At 30.5% G+C, this 23,158-nt stretch overlaps 2 protein-coding genes across 2 annotated transcripts; both read left to right on the top strand.

Annotated features, from left to right (window-relative positions):
- Positions 1-8,406: 8,406 nt before the first annotated feature.
- Positions 8,407-11,810, top strand: LOC129909506 (transcription factor SPT20 homolog). Its single transcript, XM_055986582.1, has 2 exons — positions 8,407-8,412; positions 8,492-11,810. Exons 1-2 carry the CDS (start codon positions 8,407-8,409, stop codon positions 11,573-11,575), a joined length of 3,090 nt encoding a protein of 1,029 aa, XP_055842557.1. The 3' UTR covers positions 11,576-11,810.
- Positions 11,811-20,238: 8,428 nt separating this feature from the next.
- On the top strand, positions 20,239-20,774 carry LOC129909505 (ras-related protein Rab-34). The gene is made up of 2 exons (XM_055986581.1): positions 20,239-20,244; positions 20,313-20,774. Exons 1-2 carry the CDS (start codon positions 20,239-20,241, stop codon positions 20,772-20,774), a joined length of 468 nt encoding a protein of 155 aa, XP_055842556.1.
- The last annotated feature ends 2,384 nt before the right edge of the window (positions 20,775-23,158 follow it).

Here is a 23,158-nt window from a genome sequence, read left to right as displayed (position 1 = left end):
TATGGTGCACAGATGCATAATGTATTTGTGTGTATGTAAATATTATGTGTAGAAAACTAGATTTAAGAGTTATCAAAATAATACTTTGAAAAGTATTTTGTTTGACTTTGGATAACCAAGCCATTAAAAAGATTGTAAATATTACTTTTTAGTTTGTGTGTTTTTAAATAGTTTATAAGATTTTGTGCATAAGCATTGTTTTTTAAGGATAAAATGAATAAATGTGACGTGTTTTTATTGAATATGAATTCTTTTGTCCTTTCGATAAAAAAAATATGTAATATGTATTGCATGTGGTTCAAATTATTAAAAATTTTGAGCCTCTTTTGTTTCTTTGTTCAACAATGCATTTTCAAGTTTTCTTTTTCCGATGATGGTCATGATCTCAAATGGAACCACAACCCCCACTTTACTATTTTATCTAAGGGATCCACATAAGAAAACGTCGACAGTCCCATGGTTTTGATTGTAAGTTTTAGATTAAATAAATACAGGTGCCCTTATTTTTATGTATTTTCAAGAAGTTCTAATTTTTCAAAAGGCTCTTTGTAAGGTTTTTTTTCAGTATATTGACAATTTTGACAACTGTAACTGATTTGCTAATTGAACGCATTCTGATCAAGTTTACAAAACAATAAAAAAAATACGTATACACCACGGTGCACTTTTTAAAAATCTATTTTGACTAACGACGACGAACTGATAGGATCATGTTAATGTAATTGCAGTTTTCGTTTCAACAATAACATTCAGAATATTTGTGTAGAATGAAAAGGCTATGTTGACTGTTTTTAAACTGTTTATGCTAATTTCCGCGCGGAAGTCCTCATAATAATCTCCGATTTTGATGTTTTTTTTTAAATTTTCCATATGAACGTAACATCAGATACGATAAAAACTTTTATGAATTGTTCAATAATAGCCCAGGAATAATAGACAAAAAAAAGCCAAAGAAAGAAAAAAATCGTAACAGGCTGATTTTTTAGTATACAGGTTGGTATTGCGGTGGTTTACCTACAATCTGTGAAATGTCCTGAAAGTTCCTTTGTGTGCTTGACCCATTATAGTGGGTCAAAGGTCACAAAAATGTTTTTTTTTATATATCCAAAACAGTATGATTTAAAAAAAAATTGTTCTACAAACTTATAGCTGAACTCATTTCACATACAATTATTGTCACACCACCTTGCAGGTTAAGTTATAGATAGTTTTTTTTATTTGTATAGTGATCCAAATTATTTGGTATATCAAACGGTCGTATAAATTTATAAATAAATACATTGCGCGTCATAAATAAAGCGACACATTTTACAAAAGATAAAAGCGATTGGCGCTTTGGTCAGGTAACTAAGCAGATTTTCTTGCAATACAAGTAAATATAAGGCAAGTTTAGGATTCGTAAATAAACGAACTCGAGATAACAATCAGTGAATCAGACATGACAATACGATGATGGAGAATGGTAAAAAGTGGCTCCAGCTATTCTGTCTGTCTGTCCGTCTGTATATACCTCATCTACTGACGCAACTTTTGAAAAAGACATTATATAGACATATAATAGAAGGTTTTTTTTTTTATTAATGAATTCCTCGTAAACCGCATTGAACCCACGTTTTTATATTGTAGATAATATAAAAATTTAAACAATTTTTCAAAAATCACATTTTTGGATTTTTATAAAATGTACATATGTATATGAATTTTTATTTTAAAAAATAATTTTTTGAAAACGTGTTGATGAGATTTATCAAAATTTTGTTTTTATGTGTTGAATATCATTTCTATAAAAATGGCATGCCAACTTTTTTTTTGAAAAAATTATAGAACATTTTTATACATACCTACACAAAAAAAATTATTTAGAAAAAAAACTCTATTTGAAAAAAAAAAAATGTATACAGGGTGTCCCAAAAGTAATGGATCAAACGAAGTATGCTGATAGGGGATCCTAAGGGCTCTCAGAATTTGGTAACTTGTTCATCCCAAATCCTTACGGTTTTCGATTTAATGCAATTCTTGTGAAATTTCGAAAAATCCCTACTTTGCAACAGTATTTTGCTTCCTGCGCCACTATTGATTTTTGTTTTTTTTAAATTCTTTTACAAAAACATTGCCAAATAATTAGGAACAATTAATTAATCAAAATATTTTTTATTCCATACGCCATTTCGCTGCAAATTAACTAACAGTTTCAAGCTTTATAAAAAATCAGTTTCTTATTTTTTTTGAGAGCAACACCGTTAAAAAAATTTGTACGGTGTGAGAATGGTTTATTATTTTAAAAAGTTGCCCTGTTATTGTAGTTTTCAAAAAAGTATAAAAGTTACCAAAGTTGCAGTTAGATCGCAAAATATTACAATTTGAATTCAACAAAACAGGGTTTTTCAGAGCAAAAAAACAAACAAAAATAGAGGCTTTTGTTCAAAGAAAAATAAACAAATAACAGTTCAAAAAAATGTGTTTATTTTTGGTTGTTTTTTGTTCTGAAAAACCCTGTTTTGTTGAATTCAAATTGTAATATTTTGCGATCTAACTGCAACTTTGGTAACTTTTATACTTTTTTGAAAACTACAATAACAGGGAAACTTTTTAAAAAATAAACCATTCTCACACCGTACAAATTTTTTTAACGGTGTTGCTCTAAAAAAAAAGTAAGAAACTGATTTTTTATAAAACTTGAAACTGGTAGTTAATTTGCAGCGAAATGGCGTATGGAATAAAAAATATTTTGATTAATTAATTGTTCCTAATTATTTGGCAATGTTTTTGTAAAAAATTTAAAAAAACAAAAATCAATAGTGGGCGCAGGAAGCAAAATACTGTTGCAAAGTAGGGATTTTTCGAAATTTCACAAGAATTGCATTAAATCGAAAACCGTAAGGATTTGGGATGAACAAGTTACCAAATTCTGAGAGCCCTTAAGATCCCCAATCAGCATACTTCGTTTGATCCATTACTTTTGGGACACCCTGTATAAAAACAGATTTTATATTTATCCTAGAAAAAAATCTAACTTTTTAATTTTGTTTCATTATAATGCTTTAACATTAGAGTAACTTTTACTATAAGAGCAAGTAAGTGCGACTGAGTCGTGCATTTTATTTTTTGTATCGCATTTTCATACCTTTTACAGTGAAAGGAGCATTTCATATGAATATGAAATTGCCGTAACTAATTAGCAACAAAATAATAAATAATTTCCAATTATTCAATTTGCGAAAAGTCCTCGCTAAGTTCATACTCATGCATTTCATTCATGAATAAGATAAATGAAATTCTAGATCTAATCAAAGGTATAATAAGATATTATTAGTGTTGCCATTTTTTATATATACATACTTTCCTATTTTAGCCTATTTTTATTTTAGAAAATTGCCCTTCGCATAGTTACTTTTTTAAATTAAAATAAAATACGTTTACGCCCCAGTGTACGCCTTGTTTTATTTTTGCATCCTGTTTAATTTTTCCAAACACACAGAGAATCTTTCAAGTCTTTTGGTTTAATAAAAAATGTAATATTACACTGATGCACTGATGTATGGATGAGAACCACTCATCGTTCAACCATTCCTAAAATGATATGAAAAACAACAGAAACACTATAGCTACCTTAAAATAAACATGAAATCAAAAAGGTTTGTTAATAGTACAAAATCTATTCAAAAAAGTAATCGATTAAGCTCCAATTAATAAATAAACATCATGTTATTAATATATCAAATACGTACTAATTTTGCTTCATTTTAATATCTATTTTTTAATGTGATGAAAATAGAAAACAACATGATTGATAGGCATCCATAATAATAAAATATCTTAAAGCTCTTTTGATAATAGACGACGAGTATTATGTTCATATAGTTTGGAAAACTCATATCTATCAACAAAACTATTATCACTCTCTCTAATTATATCAATATGTAATTAAATTCGCAAGCTCTATTTATAGCATTGTGTCCAAAAAAATTAAAGAAAAAAAAATACCTGTGATATTTGAACTTTTTCCCAACTTATCATAAATTATCATCTATTCTCAATAAAAGTAGCGGCCAATGCTCCGGTGCAAATAAATTTATTCATATTATGATCATTTAATTGCTTTTGATGGGTGTTGTAATAATTTTTTAATAGGTAACATGCATATTAAATGTCTTTTGATCGTAATATAATATAAAATAAAAGATTAGATCAGACAATTTGATTTTACTACGAAATTGGGCCAATTTAAAATTTTCTGTTACAGATTGATACCTTTCATTTTTTCTCTTAATAAATCAGTTAAAATTACCTCAAGGTCAAATTACTTCAAAGTATAGTTTGTTTTTTTTTTTTGTAAAAATCTTGAACTTGATTTTATTTGTAAAAAAATTTAAATTTGGTATAGCACCTTTACATTTTATTTACAATGAATATAATGCGAACGGAAGCATACATAAGTTAAAGGTAGTTTAAACCAATAAGACCAGGTAGTTTAAACCAATTAAACCAAAAAGTGCGAAGGAACAAATGAATGAAAAATATTTTAAGATTTTGTATAAAAGCTTTCGTTTACTTTGAATGTTATGGTTCAGTTTGATTAATTAAAGAACATACTTCAAACCTGTATGGTTTATTGCCCAAGGATGGCCCAGGAGAGCCAAGATTTTTTTCGCTAGCACATCCTTAGTTCTAAAACTATAACGGATTTGTTTTTTTTTTTTCACCTAAAAAATCGAAAAAAAAATTATGTATTCAGTGTAAAAATTGTTGGTATTGCACTGTGGGTCGTTTGCCCAACATTAACCCAGGATACCTCAACTTTTTTTTTCTTTATTCCACTATTTTTCCACTATTTTTTTTAAAAGATACAACAAAAACTTTTTTTCATATCAGAAACCGAAAAAATTGTGATTTTTTTTCCTGTGAAAAAATCATGGCTTGTTTTCCCGTAGTTAGCCCAGGATAGCCCAACTTTTATTTTCGCTATCCTACGCTTAGTTTAAAAATTATAGAAGAATTAGTTTTTATTCACCACAAAAAAAGTACTCATACACCACAGTGACCTTCTTTAAATTTAAAAATGTACAAATTTTGTCATTATTTTTGAACTAAGGGTGGGCTTACGAAAAAATATGATGTAATTTGTTATAATTAGCATGGTTAATTAAGAAAAAGTGGAAAAAAGGACAATTTTTAAAAGTAAAAAATCTAAGTGCAAATTTTTCAATAGTCATCAGATAAACCTCAGTTAGAGCTTATTCCTAGGAATAAAATTTTTTTTTTATATTGACATTTATTTTTCTGATAGTCTAACTGACGATTGAAAAATCAGAGCTAAGTCAAATAAATAACATTTGAGGCGCAATGCAAACACCAGTGGATTTATTTTTTTTTTAAATTATATTAAAAAAGGTCACTGTGGTGTATGCGTACTTTTTTTTTGTGATGAATAAAAACTAATTCTTCTATAATTTTTAAATTAAGCGTAGGATAACGAAAATAAAAGTTGGGCTATCCTGGGCTAACCTTGGGCAGACAAACCATGGTTTTAAACTAACGATTTTTTCACAGGAAAATAAATCACAATTTTTTCGGTTTCTGATATGAAAAAAGTTTTTTGTTGTATCTTTTGATAAAATAGTGGAATAAAGAAAAAAAACGAACCACAGTGCAAAACCAACAATTTTTACACTGAGTAAAAAAAAAAAATTGGAATTTTTTAGGTGAAAAAAAAAAACAATTCCGTTATAATTTTAGAACCAAGGATGGGCTAGCAACAAAAAAAATATTGAGCTAACCTTGGGCAATGAAACCAGGCAGGTCTGACAAAAAAAATTAGCATTTGGGGATGCCAACTTCATATAGATAAGACTTAATGCAAGAGTTTCAACAAAAACCTTAGTTTCAACTGCCAAACACAAATTTAAAATTATCATTGTGATGCAAGGGCGTTCGTTATATAGTGGTTTTTCGGGAATCAAGTGAAAAAACTATTTCACATTAATAAGATAAAAAAAACCCCTAATTTTTGCAGATTTTTATTTTGATGCTAGGTGGACGGCCCTACCTACTACTTATTGCCTTAAAAAATCATTTTAAATACATCTGTATTGCTTCTCATATAAGAATGCAATAAAAATAAATTGCACGACTGGGGTCGCACGTACTTGCTCTTATGCTTAAAGTAATTATAATGTTAAAGCTTTTTATTCAAGAAATTTAAAATTTGATATTTTGAAGAAATTTTATAAGTAGTATAAAAAAATTAAATCTGTTTTTATAATTAATTAAACTCCGTTTTAAATTATCTTAACACAAAAAACAAATATGCCATTTTATTTCTTGTATAAAAAGGTATTTTTAGAAAAAAATTTTCGAAAATTGTAGGAGCCGTTTTTTAAAAAAATAATTTTTTATGTATAAAAATTTTTTAACATTTTTCAAAAAAAAAGTTGGTATGCCATTTTGAAGAAATAATTAATTTACACATAAAAATTAAATTTCAAAATTTTTCATTGATCCGTTTTCAAAAAATTGATTTTTCAAAAAAAAATTTTGAAATATTTTTTAAAAAACCAAAAATGCGTTTTTTGAAAATTTTCTAAAATTTTAATATTATCTTTACTTACACACTTTTGTATAAAAATTTTCATTTAAATCGGGTTAATGTTGTACGAGATATTCAGAAACGAAAAAAACCGTTCTATGACAGATACCGTTAATAACGGTACAAAAAATATTTTTTTTCTTTAAAAAGTTGGCTCTTATGTGTAGTACTACACACAAAAATTTTAATCAAAATCGTTAGAGCCGTTTTTGAAAAAAATTAACTTTTCTATTTCCGTTATATGGCAGGTACCGTTAGTTTTGGTCATAAAAAAAAATTTCAATTTCCCCTCTAGGGAATCACCAAAAACTGCTAACTACCAAGTTTGAAGAAAATCCCTTCACTCGTTTAGGCTGCAGCTCCAGATAGAGACAGACAGACAGACAGACAGACAGACAGACAGACAGACAGACAGACAGACAGACAGACAGACAGACAGACAGACAGACAGACAGACAGACAGACAGACAGACAGACAGACAGACAGACAGACAGACAGACAGACAGACAGATTTGCCGGACCCACTTTTTTGGCATTCTCCATCATCGTAATGTCATGTAAAATTGTTATCTCGAGTTCGATTTTTTTTTACGAATCCTAAACTTGCCCTATAGTACCTATATCGCAAGTAAAAATATATATATTGTATAACTTGTTCAAAAAAGTGAGACTATTTTTTTTACTTTTTGTTTCTTATTATAATACATATTTTCATTTGTGCGTGAATTTTATTTGATATTAGATTTTAATTTTAGATTGTTAGCATTTAAAAAATGGGTCTATATGAAGTTCGAGTTGCTAAAGAATTTCAATGAGAGAGCAAGCTCTCTGCTAGTACTTAAATAAATAGCAAAACAAAAAAGATAACGATGTAATTTTATCTAAAGGAAGTATAGTAAAATTTACCATTCATAAGCTTTTATAAATTTACTTCCTCGAGCAACCAAAACAATTTTATCAATTAAAAAAAATATCATAAGTCACCAATCTGTTCATACTTTTCGTACTGCACCATATCAATGCAACTGAAGGCCTTAAATTATCATTTCCGTTCAGTGGCGTGCGATGATTGATTTCTCAATCAATCAAGTTAATAAACCAAAATAAACACATCTCATTAAATTTTATACTCACATGTGTTATATTGTTAATTTAATTTTGACTTATTTTGCATGATTTAATCACATTATCAAAAGAAATCATTTTTTATTTATGTGTGTGACACGATGTTGATAGATTTCTCTGACAACAAATTAATATCTCATCACTAATTCGACGTTACTCCATCTGAGAGCTTTTGTTTAGATGAATGAATGTGAGATTCTTCTTTTTTTTTGACATCACAAAAAGTCAGAGACAATCTTAGTATATCCGTTTGTTTGCATAAAATGAGGTAGGTAAGTGTAATTACATACTTAAGGATACCTTAATAGAGTGGTCATTAAAAACAAAAAGCAATCAAAAAAAAACAGACAAATAGGTGCCAAAATTGATGTGTCACCTAAAAACCTTTCATCCAAATACCAGCTACCTCTCCCAATCGACGCATTATATTTATTCGAGGTCATTGTCAAAGAAAAATATGCATATACGTGAGATTCACATTTTGATTTTTTAGTTTTTTTGGACCTTTCACATTAGTTTGGTATAGTTTCTGCGGGCTTTGGGTTTTAGTTTTGTTTTAATGAAGATGCTAGAAATTATAATTTCAGTATAAAGTCTGTTGAGCTCGTTAAGCTCGTAATCATTAACTGTTAGACATTCGACGCCGCCGTTGCTACTATTTTATATCGTAGCTCTATATAAGGCTGAAGTTAAAATGAAGGTAGTTTTTGTAACTGAAATATTGTTTTAACTTGAATGGGTTTATTTTTGATAATAATTTCAATATTTTATACTTTTAGAACTTTATTGGATTAATTTTGATTGGATTACTTATTCGACATGGATTTGCTGATGTATCACATTTATCTAAACATCACAATCACAATGGATACTTACCACCTCAGCCAGTTTCAAATTTATTCATTGAACAGGATTACAATGGAATAAATTCACCTCAGTCTAACAACGCAGTTGCTCAATCACAATCCCCATCAGGATATGATAATGAAAGTCGAGGATATTTGCCACCCTACCAGGAACAAGCTCAATATCACAATCATGAGCATCACCATAACCAGCAACAGGAAGATCGAGGATATTTACCACCACATTTAACACCTCCAGCTGAAAACCATCAACACGTTCAGAACAATGGTTATAATCAACAGCCACAGGAACACCAAGGTAATAATATTCATCAAGAAGATCGAGGATATTTGCCACCTTACCAACAACAGCTTCAAGGCCATAATGATCATAACCACAATAATCAACAAATTGATCCAAATCTAGAAGTTTCTTATCACAATCATCATGAAATATCTCTTGAACCTGGTAAAGTGAACCACGAACACAATAAAGGATCACCATCCAACGAAGAATACGAGGACAATTCACAAGGATATAATTACTCTCCACCAAATCAGGGCTTCCAAGAAGGCGTTCTTCAGCAACATCAACAAATTCTCCCTGCGAATAATTTAATAAGTCATCCACCACAAACAATTGGTAATCAAAACATTATTTCCAATCCAGTGCAGTCACAGCAAGAAGCTCCCGAAGAATACCATCATTCAAGCCAGCATTCTAATCTTCATCAAAATGAAGACCACCATCATCAAGTTTCTCAGGAATATCAAGGCCCTAGTTCATCAAGCCATGACCATGGAACCACCTTCCAAACTCAGATTCAACAAACAAACATTGCACCAACATCAAGTTTTCAAACTCAAAACAACGAAGAGTCTTATCAAGAAGAAGAACGTGGTTATCTTCCACCTATTAACGCATTAGAACTTCCCCAATCATCTGATAGTCTGCATATTGTTCCACCCGCTCAGCTTGGATTACAAATTGAGAAGTCTAAAAAAACAGCCCCAATAAGTCATGTCAATCTTCCTCTGCCTATTCCTCAAGTTGGATACTATTTTATCCCTGCAGTGGTGACAAAGCTTCCTAGCTTAGGGGAGATTAAAAATGAGCAAACAAGTTTAGAAAAAAATTCACCATTTGATGTAAGTCACCAACAGCAACATATCCAACAACAAGAAGGACCAGAGCTACAGCTACAGCAACCACAACTCCAACAGCAAAATCAACAACAACAACAGCAGCTAGGACACCAGCAACATCATGAGCATCAACAGCAGCAATTATTCCAACCAGAACAACACCAACACCACAATCACCAAGAGCAACACCATTTGGAACAGCAGCATCTACAGCATGAACAACAACAGCAGCAACAACAACACGAGCAACATTATCAGCATCAACAGCAACAATTACTCCATCAAGAACAACACCAGCATCATCAACAGCAACATCATTCGGAACACCAGCAACTTCACCAGGAGCAACATCAGCAGCAACAACATCACCAACAGGAGCAACAACATGAGCAACATTACCAGCAACAACTCTTCCAACAAGAACAACACCAACAACACGAACAACAACAACAGCAGGAACACCAGCATCATCAACACTCTCAGCATCAGCAACAACAAGAGCAACATTATGAGCAACACCATCAGCAACAACATTTGCAAAATAATCTGCAACAACAGCAACAACTGTTCCAACAACATGAACAAAGTGAACAACAACACCAACAGCTGTCAAGTGATGAAGTTTTTCCTGCTGAACATCCTAGAACAACAGCATCAGAAATTCGCATTATACCATCAATTCAAACCGCTCAAGAAATATCAAGTCAAGGCTATTTAACACCTACCCAAGTTGTTAGTCAGCATATTGCTGATATAGAAATAACACCACCTGAAACAAATCACCTTGAATTCGGTCAACAGAACTTCCCTCCGCTTATTGACAATCAACAACAACAACAACATCAAGACAACTTTGACTATCAACAACATCAATTAGAACAAAACCAGAATGAAGTTCAAAATACGCATCAGCAAGTAGATCAACCATCACAAAGTGGTTTTGAGAATTTTGCAAAGTCAGTAGTTCATGGAGTAAACATCAATCAGCAAAACCAGATTAGTAGAACTTTTGAACAAACATATAACAGTCATCAGCATCAAGAAAATGCCTACTTGCCCAGCAATGATAATAATCATCATCACCAACAACAAGCCTTCCAAAATCAAGATCAACAGGTTTATAACAGCAAACCATTAGCAGCAGTCAATAACCAGCACAATCAAGTGACAAATTTGCAAATCTATATGGCCAGCGTGAATCCCAATGACAGGTACGGATCTTTACAATTTCAACCACAACAAGCTATCGAAAGTAATCCACCACCTGTCAATCCACCAATAATGTATAGCAAGCCATCAGCAGTACAAGCCTATGCTCCAGGAATGGCCTATAAGGTTTCAACTAATCTTCCATTTACTTCTTTTACTCAAGCTGGTTATCTTCCACCATCTAACTCAAGATCTGTAGAAACCCAACAAGAATATTCATCTTCAGTTGGTTTCGAACTGAATGAGGAGGCTAAAAAGAGTTTAAGTCAGCAAACTTATCACGATAATACTATATTCCCTGATATTCTTGATGGTATTCAAGATGATGAAGTTGCCCAAATAATGGAACAACTTCAGGGACACATTCGAACAATACAAATAACAAATCATCAAGATCATTCAGTGAAGAATCTGAAAGTTATCGATTCATCTAGTCAAGATGGAGAGAGAACAATCGAAATTTTAGGTCAGTCTAATGAAGATCCTATGGGTGATCACAAAATTGTACACCTGATAAGCAAAGTTCCAAACCCACAACCCATCAATCAAACCATCAAAATATTCAGCGATAAGAAAGAAGCTGTCCCTGCAATCACACCCTTGACAGCATCTGTTACCAATGAGTATTTGCCACCACAGTTGACACGACGTCGAAGATATTAAAGTTTTTGAAGTTCCATTCACACGTTACATTCAAAAAAAGGTACCTTAGTTCTAGTTAAGTTACACGAGCCATTTTTGTTGTTGTCTAATTCTTAAGAGACTATGTTAGCCTCGATAGTACGAGTAAATTAATCGATATAGGATTATATCGATGACTGTTTAGTTGTAATTTTCATTAAATTCGATATCATTAGCGATTTTTTTGTTCCCATAAGTAATTATTATAAATAATTTGTTTAAATAAAATTTATAAACCAATTTATTATAAAGATGTTGCTTTTTTAATTTAAAGAAAGGTTTGTAATAACTACCGTATAACAGTGGAGAAGAAGCTTACAAGTAGCCCATCAGCAATTCCCATTCCTGTATTAATGAATGATAAATTGTTATACATAACTGGGTTTAGGTATGACAATTAATGTATTATTTTAATAAACTGTTAAAACTGTTATACGACTATAACCCCATGACATGTCAACATACGGAGATGTGTGTATAACAGTATTTTAAAGGTTTTTATGTATATGGCCCCGGAGTTTCTTGATCCTTCAGCATGATTTTTCAAGGGCAATAAATGTTTCTGCTTCTTAACTGTTATACAATATCTTGATCGATTTATAAAAGTATGAGACACTCCTTGTATAACACTACAGAGTACTGATATGCAACTATAAAAATCCAGGAACCTACAACAGTGAGTTTTCCCAGCTGATTGATTTTATTTTGGGGATAAACTGTTATACCTAACTGTTATACATTGGTGTTTTTAATTGTTATAATCTACTAAATTTTAAGACCATCTCTATAGATATGGAAATGTATAAGAGTTTATCGTCATTAAATGTACGAAATGTTGTCTAGAAATAAATATGTTAAATTATAACAGTTTATCCTCATTAATAGAACAAAATGTTCAACACACGCTGAATAAACAACACACGCTGAATAAACGTAAGTACGCTTCCTATGGGCACAGGCCAGGCCAATGAAATCAAAATTTGTTATGAATGCAATTTACATTTTAATTGATTTTTTTTAAATCTTTCGTTTTGTGAATTAAAAGTGAAATGTATTATTTTTGCATTTTTAATTTGCTTTTAAAATTGAATCATGTGACAATCTTATAGAGTGAACCAATAATTTGTTTTCTATTGTTTGAATTTTTGATGCACAAAGTATTGCAAAAAAAATCAATAACCGATAAATGAATAATTTGGATTTGGACGAGCGATTGACCTACAAAAATCTTAAGAAAAAACTGGTATTGATCGTTTTGTTTTGTGAAAAATCGGTGTTTTAATTATTTATATTAGGTATAAGTAGATTGGCGTAATTAATTTATCGAATGAATGACATGATGACGATGGATGATGAGAATTTGATTTTAATTTTTGTTTTGCTTTCTGTTTGATTAACTAATCAAGTTTCAAAATTGAGATTAAGATGAATTTTTTTTATTTTTAGATTCTTTGTTTTTTTGTTTTTTTAAGTGTTACTGTTAACTATTGGATGGGAAAGCAAAACAAAATATATTGCTGAGAAGATTCGGATAGATCAAACCGGAGATAACAATTTGCATTTTAATGATTCGATTAAAATGTGTGTGTAAATTAAATGGATGGACAGATATAATTGGCTATGGATTAAGAAAGGTGTTAAAATGAAATTTCGAAGTGCTGCATATAGTATGTATGTTTTGTGATTGTCAATGTTGTAACATGACCTTGTTTACAGAAGTGATCAATGTTTCAAGGTCGATCATGCATCGGAAATGGAAATCTTTATGAGGTGGAGAAATAGAATGTGACGATTTACGGAAAAAAGTGACGGTGATAAGTATTGCAACGATAGGATACAACGACGACGACGAAATAAGTCGCTGAAGATTTTCAGATGTCACAGTGTGTAAAGAAAACACTCACTTGAGATAACAATCAAATATAACATTGAGACGTTAGAAAATTTGGCAATAAAAAAGCTGTGGTGTAGGGAGAAATTTATTCTTCCCCCTAACAACCATCTCCCCCCCCCCCCCCCCTTTAAGTAAAAAAATAATTTCAAGTATTATTTTAATTTGATTTTATCATTACCTAGCTTTAAAAGAAATGTCAAAAAGTATTAAAGGACAATGGTAATTTATGTATGGGAGATGGCCCTCGGACCGATAACAATGCGTCATATGTCATTGGAAATGTATTTTTGCCTATATCAATTGTTTATAAGGCGACAAGCTTAAATTCGCTGTGATGGCAAAAAAGTTATAGACATAAATGTAGAACAGGGTAACAATAGGCAACTGTCGGAGAAACGGCCGTCAAGTTACTAAGTTCATAAGGTTCAAACCGATGTTAAACGAAATATAAGAAAAAATAGGGTTACCGCTTTTAAAATTGGAAGTTCTATGTGGCAACCCTATTTTAATAGAAAATGGTATATAACTTATCTTTGCAGTATGGTCAAATAAGAGAATTTTTGAAACTTCAAACAAAAGCCTAAATAGTAAAAAAAATTTAAAAAGTAATATAGGCCTACAAATATGGCAAATAAAAAAATAAAAAAACACATCAAAAAATCTTTTTTGAGCAAAAGAGTAGGTACAAACTTTTGCTGACATTCTCTTCCATCTAAAAAATGTTGTTTACCACCAGAAAAACTAAAACTACTTTTTGGTATGGTATTTCATAGAGTCAATGGCGTATACAAGGGGGGGGGGTCACGGGGTCATGCCCCCCCCCCCCCCCCAAGAACTCATAACTTAAAAAAGAATTTGTTATGTGATACTGAAATCTCTTGAGTAAGATTATTTTAAAAATGTTGAAGTTTTAGAACATTAACGAAAATTAAAAGTAAACACAATTTTTGGTATTCAAACAAACTATTTTACCATATTTTGGGGATGTGGTCATATTTTTAGCGAACGCTATGCTGGATTAGGATTATTTTGATTCGTTCGATAATATTAGTTGAGCTGTGCTGTAGAGTTTTGTATGGAAACAAAATCCGGATACGTATTATATTCAAAGCTTTTTAAAAGAAATTGAATCTAGTAGGTAATCTGTCTAGTGGCAAGACACTGCTTACCAGCAAATAAAAGAAGCAGCCATATCTTCTATTTTTTTATATGATGAAGTGAATAAAATATGTTTTAAATAGGGAAGCTTTCTGTGGCCTTGCTGTGTGGAGGTCAATTCTGTTGATAAAATTCGTCATCGGCAAAATGTTAAAGAAGGATATCATTTCTCAAATCTTTTTAGTTTTTTGCAATGGTCCAATTCAATACATTCGTCTGATAAAATTTGGTGAACTTTGTTTGCTTACAGAATATAACAGTATTTTGTACATACTAAATTTGCTAGATCTGTTGCATTTTTTGAAGCAACTATTGATTTGTTAATTATAGAAGCAATGTAAGCAACCTTATCTAAGGCAATTTAAATATTATTATATCACTTAGGCCCATTTGCTCATACGGATCATAAATTTGATTCATAGCTAGGTCGAACATAGTCCTTGTGTTTTACTTAGTTTATTCTGAGTTGTTAAAAAAAATTTATGTTTAACCTAGCAATGTTTAACTTTCATGTGAGAAATCGCTGAGAACTTCAAATTCGAATGTCAAATCGATACAAACGTCAGTTAATTTTATTTTTTTTTTGAGCAATTAAGCTGAAATTTTTTAATAATTTTGTTATTATGTGGTTTTTTATTGCAAAAATTAATTAAATATAGTGAAACTGATTAAAAATGTGTGTTTGATTTGATAAAAAAAAAATTATTCATGTGATGGAAATTTTTTACAAATGTGTTTGTGTGTCACAATTAAGTGACGGAAAATTGACAAATATATGGAAAAAAATTGACAAATACTTCTGTAAACATTTATGCGACCAATTGTATCATGGTTAACGTATAAAAGTGAGTTGACCATTCTTTAATTAATTACTGATGTTAATTTTATAGACAACATCATTTTTAAGGGATTTTATGGCTTTTTGCTCAATAAAAATTTCTTATGTAGATCATAAAACCCTTATGTTCTACTATTTCTTGCCCCTAAGTTATGTTAAACTTAAAAGAATTTATGACACGAGTTAAAGTTCGTGCAAACGATTATGTAGAACTTTAGGGTTTATGTTTCACATAAAGATTTAAGTTCCGTTTCAGCAAATGGGCCTTAGGCCCATTTGCTGAAACGAGTCTTAAATATTTATGTGAAACATAAACCCTTAAGTTCTACATTACGGTTTGCACGAACTTCAAACTGTGTCATAAATTCCTCTAAGTTTAACATAACTTAGGGGGAAGAAATAGTAGAACTTAAGCTGTTATGTTCTACCTAGGCACTTTTATTTTATGAAAAAAGCAAGAATGTCGCTCAAAAATTGATGTCGGTAGTACAAAGGACATGAATTATTATCAATTTAATAAAAATAAGCTTACATTCATCAACTTAAACCATCCACAGATGGTACAATTTACACCACAGTTTTTTGTATGAGGCACTATTTTGCTGCCATATTTCATTGACTAATTTTGACACACCAGCACATTTACACACACACACGAATAATTTTTGTTTAACCAATTAGCACTTATTTTTGGCTCAAATATACTTTTTTACACTTTTATTCCGCAAGATAAAGACACAACCTTGAAAATTTAACGATATTGTTGTATATTAATTGCTAAATTGCTCAAAATCTATGTAAATTATTTGACGTTTCTATTGATTTGACTTTTGAATTTGAAGTTCTCAGCGATTTATATCATGAAAGTAAATCATTGCTAGGTTAAACATAAATATTTTTTAGCAACTTAGAATAAACTATAAGTAAAACACAAGAGTTATGTTCGACCTAGCTAAGATGAGAATTTATGACTAGTATGAGCAAATGGGCCTAAGGCCCATTTGCTGAAATGAAACTTAAATATTTAAGTGAATCGTAAAGCCCTAAGTTCTACATTGCGAATAACAGAATATAACAGTATTTTGTACATACTAAATTTGCTAGATCTGTTGCATTTTTTGAAACAACTATGGATTTGTTAATCATCAATGGCCAGCCAATTATAGAAGCAATGTAAGCAACCTTATCTAAGGCAATTTAAATTTTATTATTAAATATCACTTAGGGCTAATTTTTTGAATAGTTAGATAAACCTAAGTTAGAGCTTATTCCTAGGAATAAAAGTTTTTTTTATAGTGACATTTATTCTTCTGATAGTCTATCTGACGATTGAAAAAGCAGGGCTTAATCTAATAAATACAACTGAATGGTTTTTATATTGTAAACCGCTGATTAATACCTGAAAACGGACGAATTCCAAAATATCGCCAAAATTATTTTTTTTGTCTTTACTGTTTTAATAGAGGTATTTTAAATTGCCACACAATTTTAAAACAAAATTAAAAAAAAATTATATTTTCAATGCAATTTTTTTTACAAAACTTTGCGATTCGTTTGCCTGAGGTTAGGAAGACTTTTAATTCAAAAGTTAAAACTGTTATTAAGTAAAAACGATTTTTATTTTAACTTTCTGGGCTAGCGGAAAACAATGAACAGTTGTTTTAAGGCAAATTATTCAATCGAAGTACTCGTACAGTACATTTTATTTTTAGGAGAGGATAGTCTCAATTGGTCAAAATTAAAGCCTAGTACGCTGCTGATAAGAAACGAAAAATCCCATACAAAAATTAAACAACGAAATGGTAAACCAAAAATTTCGTTCAACTTTTCGTTCTGTAGTACGCTGTTCGGCACAATGAAATTGAAAGTCTAAACTTCTTTTTCGCACACAAACAATTGACGGGGACATTCATTGTGTGTGGAAAAATGACATTTTGAGTTTTTTTGTTTGTTTTTGTTGTTCATTTTGTCTTTCATTTTGCATGTCTTTCTGCGATGCATGTTTGCTTTTTTTTCATTTATGTTTTGCAGTTTTTGAGTATTTTTCGGTCCAGATTTCGCAAGCATTTCGTTGTCCTCGTGGAGACCGACGAAAAATTTCGTTTCACATCAGCAGCGTTCTAGGCTTTAAGGCTTAACGCTAAACTGAAACGAATCTCATACCGTTTTTGTTTGGTTATTTTTAGAACTACATTCGGAACTTTTCGATTCGAAATGCAAGACGCACAAATTTTAATGTTTAATAATTCAAAAAGCCCATTTTCAGGTTTATGCCTGCTATCAAAACTTGTGAAAAAAAATTGACATGACCCACCCCAAGAAGCAAACCTGTATACGCCCCTGCATAAAGTTAAAAGCCGAAATAACATATTTTTGATGTGTTTTTTTTTTTTTTTTTTTTTTAATAGGGTTGCCATATTTGTAGGCTTACATTCCTTGCATTATTTTATTAATTTTTGTTTCACTATTTGTTTGACGTTTCAAAAATTTTCTTACAAAGATATGTTAAATGCCATTTTTTTCTTTTAAAATAGGGTTGCCACCTAGAAGTTCCAATTTTTACTAAATGTCAAGGACGTTTTCCTAAATTTAATGTTTCAGTTTATTATAATGATATTTCTTTCTTTTTTATTATTTTTATTTTCTTTCCTTCTTTAAAATGAAACAAAACATTTCTGAAAGTATGATTATTCATCAAAAATATAATAATAGTGAAAGTATTATCTCTTTTATTTTGTTAATAAACTAAGTGAAGTAAAATGTAATTGCTGATCAAATTTTATCAGTAATTCATACATTTTACTTTAAAAAAACACAAAGTGCCTTCAAATAATGTGCAAATTCAGATTTTCTTTGCAATACTTTTAATTAAATTTTAATGTTTTGTATATGAAATTAATAAATTTGACTACATTTAAAGTTTTGTTTTGAAATTAATAAAAAAAGCCATAAAGAAACTGTGTAATAAAATGGCAATATTAAAGCTAATTGTTTTGTGTTGAAAATAGCCTAATTAGACCAGAAGCCTTCAAAAACATTAAAAGTAAGAAAAAATCATAGTAGAATGAAACCCATTGGAAAGGGAGGTGAATATGATAAAAATGAAAGGAAAAATAAATTACGGGCGAGCCAAGTTCGGGAAGTGGGTGGGTTGAGTTTTTAATGATAAAAAATGGTATTTCTCGATTTTCGGCAAAACTACAAGTTCTATAAAAAAAAATGTAGGTATGGCAAAGTTGTAGGTATTAAAAAGAACTACAACTTATGTATAAACAATTTCTTCACATAACCTCAAAATTTAGGTAAAAAATAAAAAAAACGTGTTTTTGGTTTTTTATTTTTATCTTTTTCAAAAAAATGTTTTGTTTTACGAAATTTGGTGAAAACGTTCTTTATTATGTTTCAAATCCACAGTAATTTATTTGATTTAAAATATTTATTTTTTCAGCTTATATTGACTTAATATCAAAAAAACACCCCAATTTTCAATCGAAAATTCACATGTCAAAATGTCAGCTTTTTTCAAAAAATCGGTGGGTTTTGTTCGTTAAAATCTCTGCTTTCTGATGGTGTGAGCAAAAATTTAAATTAGTATACCATAGTGCATGTTATCGGAAAATGCAAAAAATGAAAAAAGCTTAATTTCGAAATTTTTTTTATCATTATTTACAATTTTGGCCCTTTTATTTAAATTTAACCTTTAATTATTCAAAACCGTAAGATTTTACGTTACATTGATAAATGTATATTTAAATATTGTAGGTGTTGCCGTTGTGTTATTTTTTTTGTGCTTGAAGTCAATTAGTAAGAAAATTGCATCTATCGCTTGAACGATGGAAGATTGTCCCTCACTTCTAAATATTTTTTTTCCTTGAATTTCCTAGACAATCTTTTGGCATCAATTAATTTATGAAATTTAAGAAAATTTAATTTTTTTCAATTAAATTTAAAAAAATCAAAACGGCAACACCGGCAATTTTTAATCTATTTTTAATTACCGATGTTTGAAAAAAAAGATCATCGAAATCTAAGCTGTTCGGCCGGGCTTCCTTATATTGCCAATTTTTGAGCTTTAGTTACTCGACTAACAGTAAACATAATTTTCAAAAGATATTTGTATGAAAAAGGAATTTAACAAGACAAATACTAAAAATTTACGACGGTTATGAACCTTCATATTTTGGTTCCTCAACATTAAAAAACTAACACAAGCGTCTAATTTATTTCGTGTCCAGACAAAAGCTGTCAAACTTTGTGGAAAATATTCAATCAGAGATGTGCAACAGTAAATGATTTTTCGTTATTTAATATTCTGTTGGTTTGGAAAAAAACCTGGACTGGCAAAGGTACCCCATTGGCAAATGCTCCCCCTTCTACCCTACCTATATTTGCATTTCAGAGCAGAACTATGTATATCGTACCAAAACAAAGCTTAGCCTGTTTTGAAGCTCACTTATTCCTAATTAATAAAACTGGGGGTTGATGATCACATTATATTGTTTGGTATCTTTGACCCATATAATTTGTTTTAATTGTAATTTTTTGTTTAAATGCTGAATAACAAGTTCTTCACACAATGCTTATAAGATTATCCATATGTCAATAACTTTTGTAAAATTGATTAACGTACTCCAATTAGGTATAAAGACTACTTAGAACCAAAATGATTCATTTTTAATTGTATAAATACAGAATCAAATCTGAATTTCATTATCAGTTTGAAGAAACAATCTAATAACAAACAAACAATTCAAGATGAAAGTAAGGATTTCAAAGAATTAAAATATTTGTATTTTGTACAATTATTAATTTTTTTTTCCAATTTTTAGAGTTTTTGCATCGTGTTCGTTCTCTTATTTGCCATGGCTAGTGCTTCTCGTCAGATCATACAAGTCACCCAGCCTCGCATTGTACAAACTATTCAGCCACAGCGTGTTCAACTAGTGCAAGTTAATCAACCACGCATAGTACAAGCTGTTCGGCCACAACGCGTGCAACTAGTTGCCGTTGCTCAACCACGCTTAGTACCAGTTGCTCAGCCAAGACGTGTTCAAGTAGTGAGGCAAGTAGCTCAGCCACGTGTATTGCAAGCTGCTCCGCAACAAATAATCGTCGCCCAGCCTCGTCCTCGTGTGCAAGTAGTTCGTCCTAGTCCTCAAGTAGTACAAGTTGTACGTCCTAGTCCACAAGTGGTACAAGTTGTACGTCCTAGTCCTCAATTAGTACAAGTTGTACGTCCTCAGCCTCAAGTTCAAACAATTCAACTCGTCCAAAAACCAAGATATGGATAAAGTTTTTTTTTACTGCTTCTTATAAAAAAATGTAAATATATGTAATAAAATTTCATTGTCTATTTATTATAAAGTAACTATGTAGCAAGTTATGAATTTGTAAAAAATTATGAAGAAAGGTATGAAAGGTATTATGAGTCAGAAAGCAGATGTGCAGATATTTTCGGACCAAAGTCTTGAAACAAGTTTTGGTTTTGAGTTATGAGCTCACAGTGAACAACCCTATCATTTTTAGTTAAAAAAATTATTTATATTTTTTTGGAAAAAAGAAACATTTTTAAAAATATCCTCACTATCACTGCTATTTTATACTGTTGAATCAACCACATATTTGAATGAATTATGAATGAATGATTTAAAAAAAGTACGTATACGCCGTAGTGAATTTGTATTTATTTGAAGCTTTTCACAAAAAAACATCTTTTGAAAATGCACTTTATTTTTTATAATGTTTGTTAAGCCCAAATCCTGAAAACGGCCATTTGGCATTTCCTATTATCAGGAATATTTTGAGGAACAATAAATTATCACTCACGCGACTTCGATGCTTCGTTCTTAAATATCCCGATACCCTATATTTTATCTAATTTTTAAAATATCAAACTCCAAATTTCTAAGTTTATTCGTTTATTAAATGTTTTCGTTGTCAGCTCATAAACACATTAATATAATGTAACTAAGTTACACAATTTCTAACCATTATTAACCAATGAATATTGTACAGCTTCACCCAAAGTCTACTTAACTAGAAAATGCCTCACTGGCTGCAACGACAATCAATTCTACCGAAGCAATACAAGTCGCATAAATCGTTGTGGAGGGTATTAAGGGTAATCCATGTTATCTGTGGCAACAAGGAATAACAACATAAGTCAACTTATGTCGAAATTGAGATTTTCACAAAATCTGATGCACAATAAGCGATTCTATCTACCATATTTTTTTCATATTTTTGTCTTAAGCGGCTTATGAATTACAGGTAAAAGAAAAATGACATTAGCATTGACTTCTTATGGGAAGCCAAACTTTCAAAACGCTCTCCTGAAAAGTTGTAAAAACTGACTTATGTTGTTTTTCCTTATTGCCACAGTTATATGAGCCGTTGTATTTGAAAGTGGTATATTGGGGAATTCAGGTGATGCATTTTAGATTATTAACATGTTAAATTTTAAAATGCAATTAAATTTATTAAATTTCTTGAAGAAAGTTAAGGGTTTTTTTACCCCAAAAAAATAAGTATCTGTTTATCAGTATAGTTTTAACATTTTATAAATATACTATATAAATATAATATATATAAAAGTGAGAACTGTAGAAATTTGCTATAAATGAGAATTACCGCAACAATCGCCTTACACGGAGTGTGTCTGGTGCAAAACAAAAACCTGCTCTTAAAGAAAAGAAGCAAATTTTCACTTAAAATCCCGGATTGAGAATCATTTCACCAAAAATTCCAGCAAAAGAACAATTCGCAGAAAGATCGGGCGAAACAAGTTTGGGATCATTATCGGAACATAATACTGTATTAAACTCATAAAATAAAATCGATCAAAAATTATTTCCTCAATGGAAAATGTTGGTATGCTGCTTTCTGCAAATAAATTTCGTTCTCGGTGCTCCGCGAAACTTTTATTGCTCCGTTAAAATTTTGCGTTAACGATTTCGCTGTGTCATTTTAATTGATTTCGGAACAGCAGATCTTTTGGCTTAAATGTGAAAAACTTTTCAATATTAATTTTGACACTAAACTAATCTTAATTTTCGTTCTCGGTGATCCGCGAAACGCGGAAGCAAAGAATATGATAACAACTATTCAATTCTGGTCCGCGACACACTATCAGCGAGCCACCACCTTCGCTTTTGAATTGTTGTCTTTCAAAAACAAAAACTTTCTTTAAGAAATCCTATCCTATTAAAAGGCCATTTGTTTGATTAGAAACATGGAATTCGGATAGTCCTAATTCGTCTTTCACTGTCATGATTTGGAATGGATTGGCAACTTTTCTAAAGCAAAATTTTGGTATGAAATTAAACTCAAAAAAACGACGTTAAAAAAAAAATTTGAAACGACAATTCCACAAAAGAATGCATTATCTTTTATGGAATAATTTCTAAAAGTTCCAAGAAAAAATATTATTTTTAACAAACAATTAAGATGCAACAGAAAACCCAAACTTCCTTTTTGTTTCCAAGTATTTTTCCAGGTTTTCAAATGGGTTGGAGTCAAAATTCTGCTTTCAAAATTCTGCTTTACAAAATTCTGCTTTCAAAATTCTGCTTTCAAAATTCAGTTTTTCAAAATTCTGGTTTTCATAATTCTGTTTTTCAAAATTCTGCACAAAATTAAAAAAGGGTTTTGAAAATGTTAAAAACCGCGCGCTTTT

The sequence above is a fragment of the Episyrphus balteatus genome, chromosome 2 (assembly GCF_945859705.1).
Source record: "Episyrphus balteatus chromosome 2, idEpiBalt1.1, whole genome shotgun sequence".
NCBI classification, from domain to species: Eukaryota; Metazoa; Arthropoda; class Insecta; order Diptera; family Syrphidae; genus Episyrphus; species Episyrphus balteatus.
The sequence above is the reverse complement of the archived record's forward strand: the minus strand, read 5'-3'. Positions and strand labels throughout refer to the sequence as shown.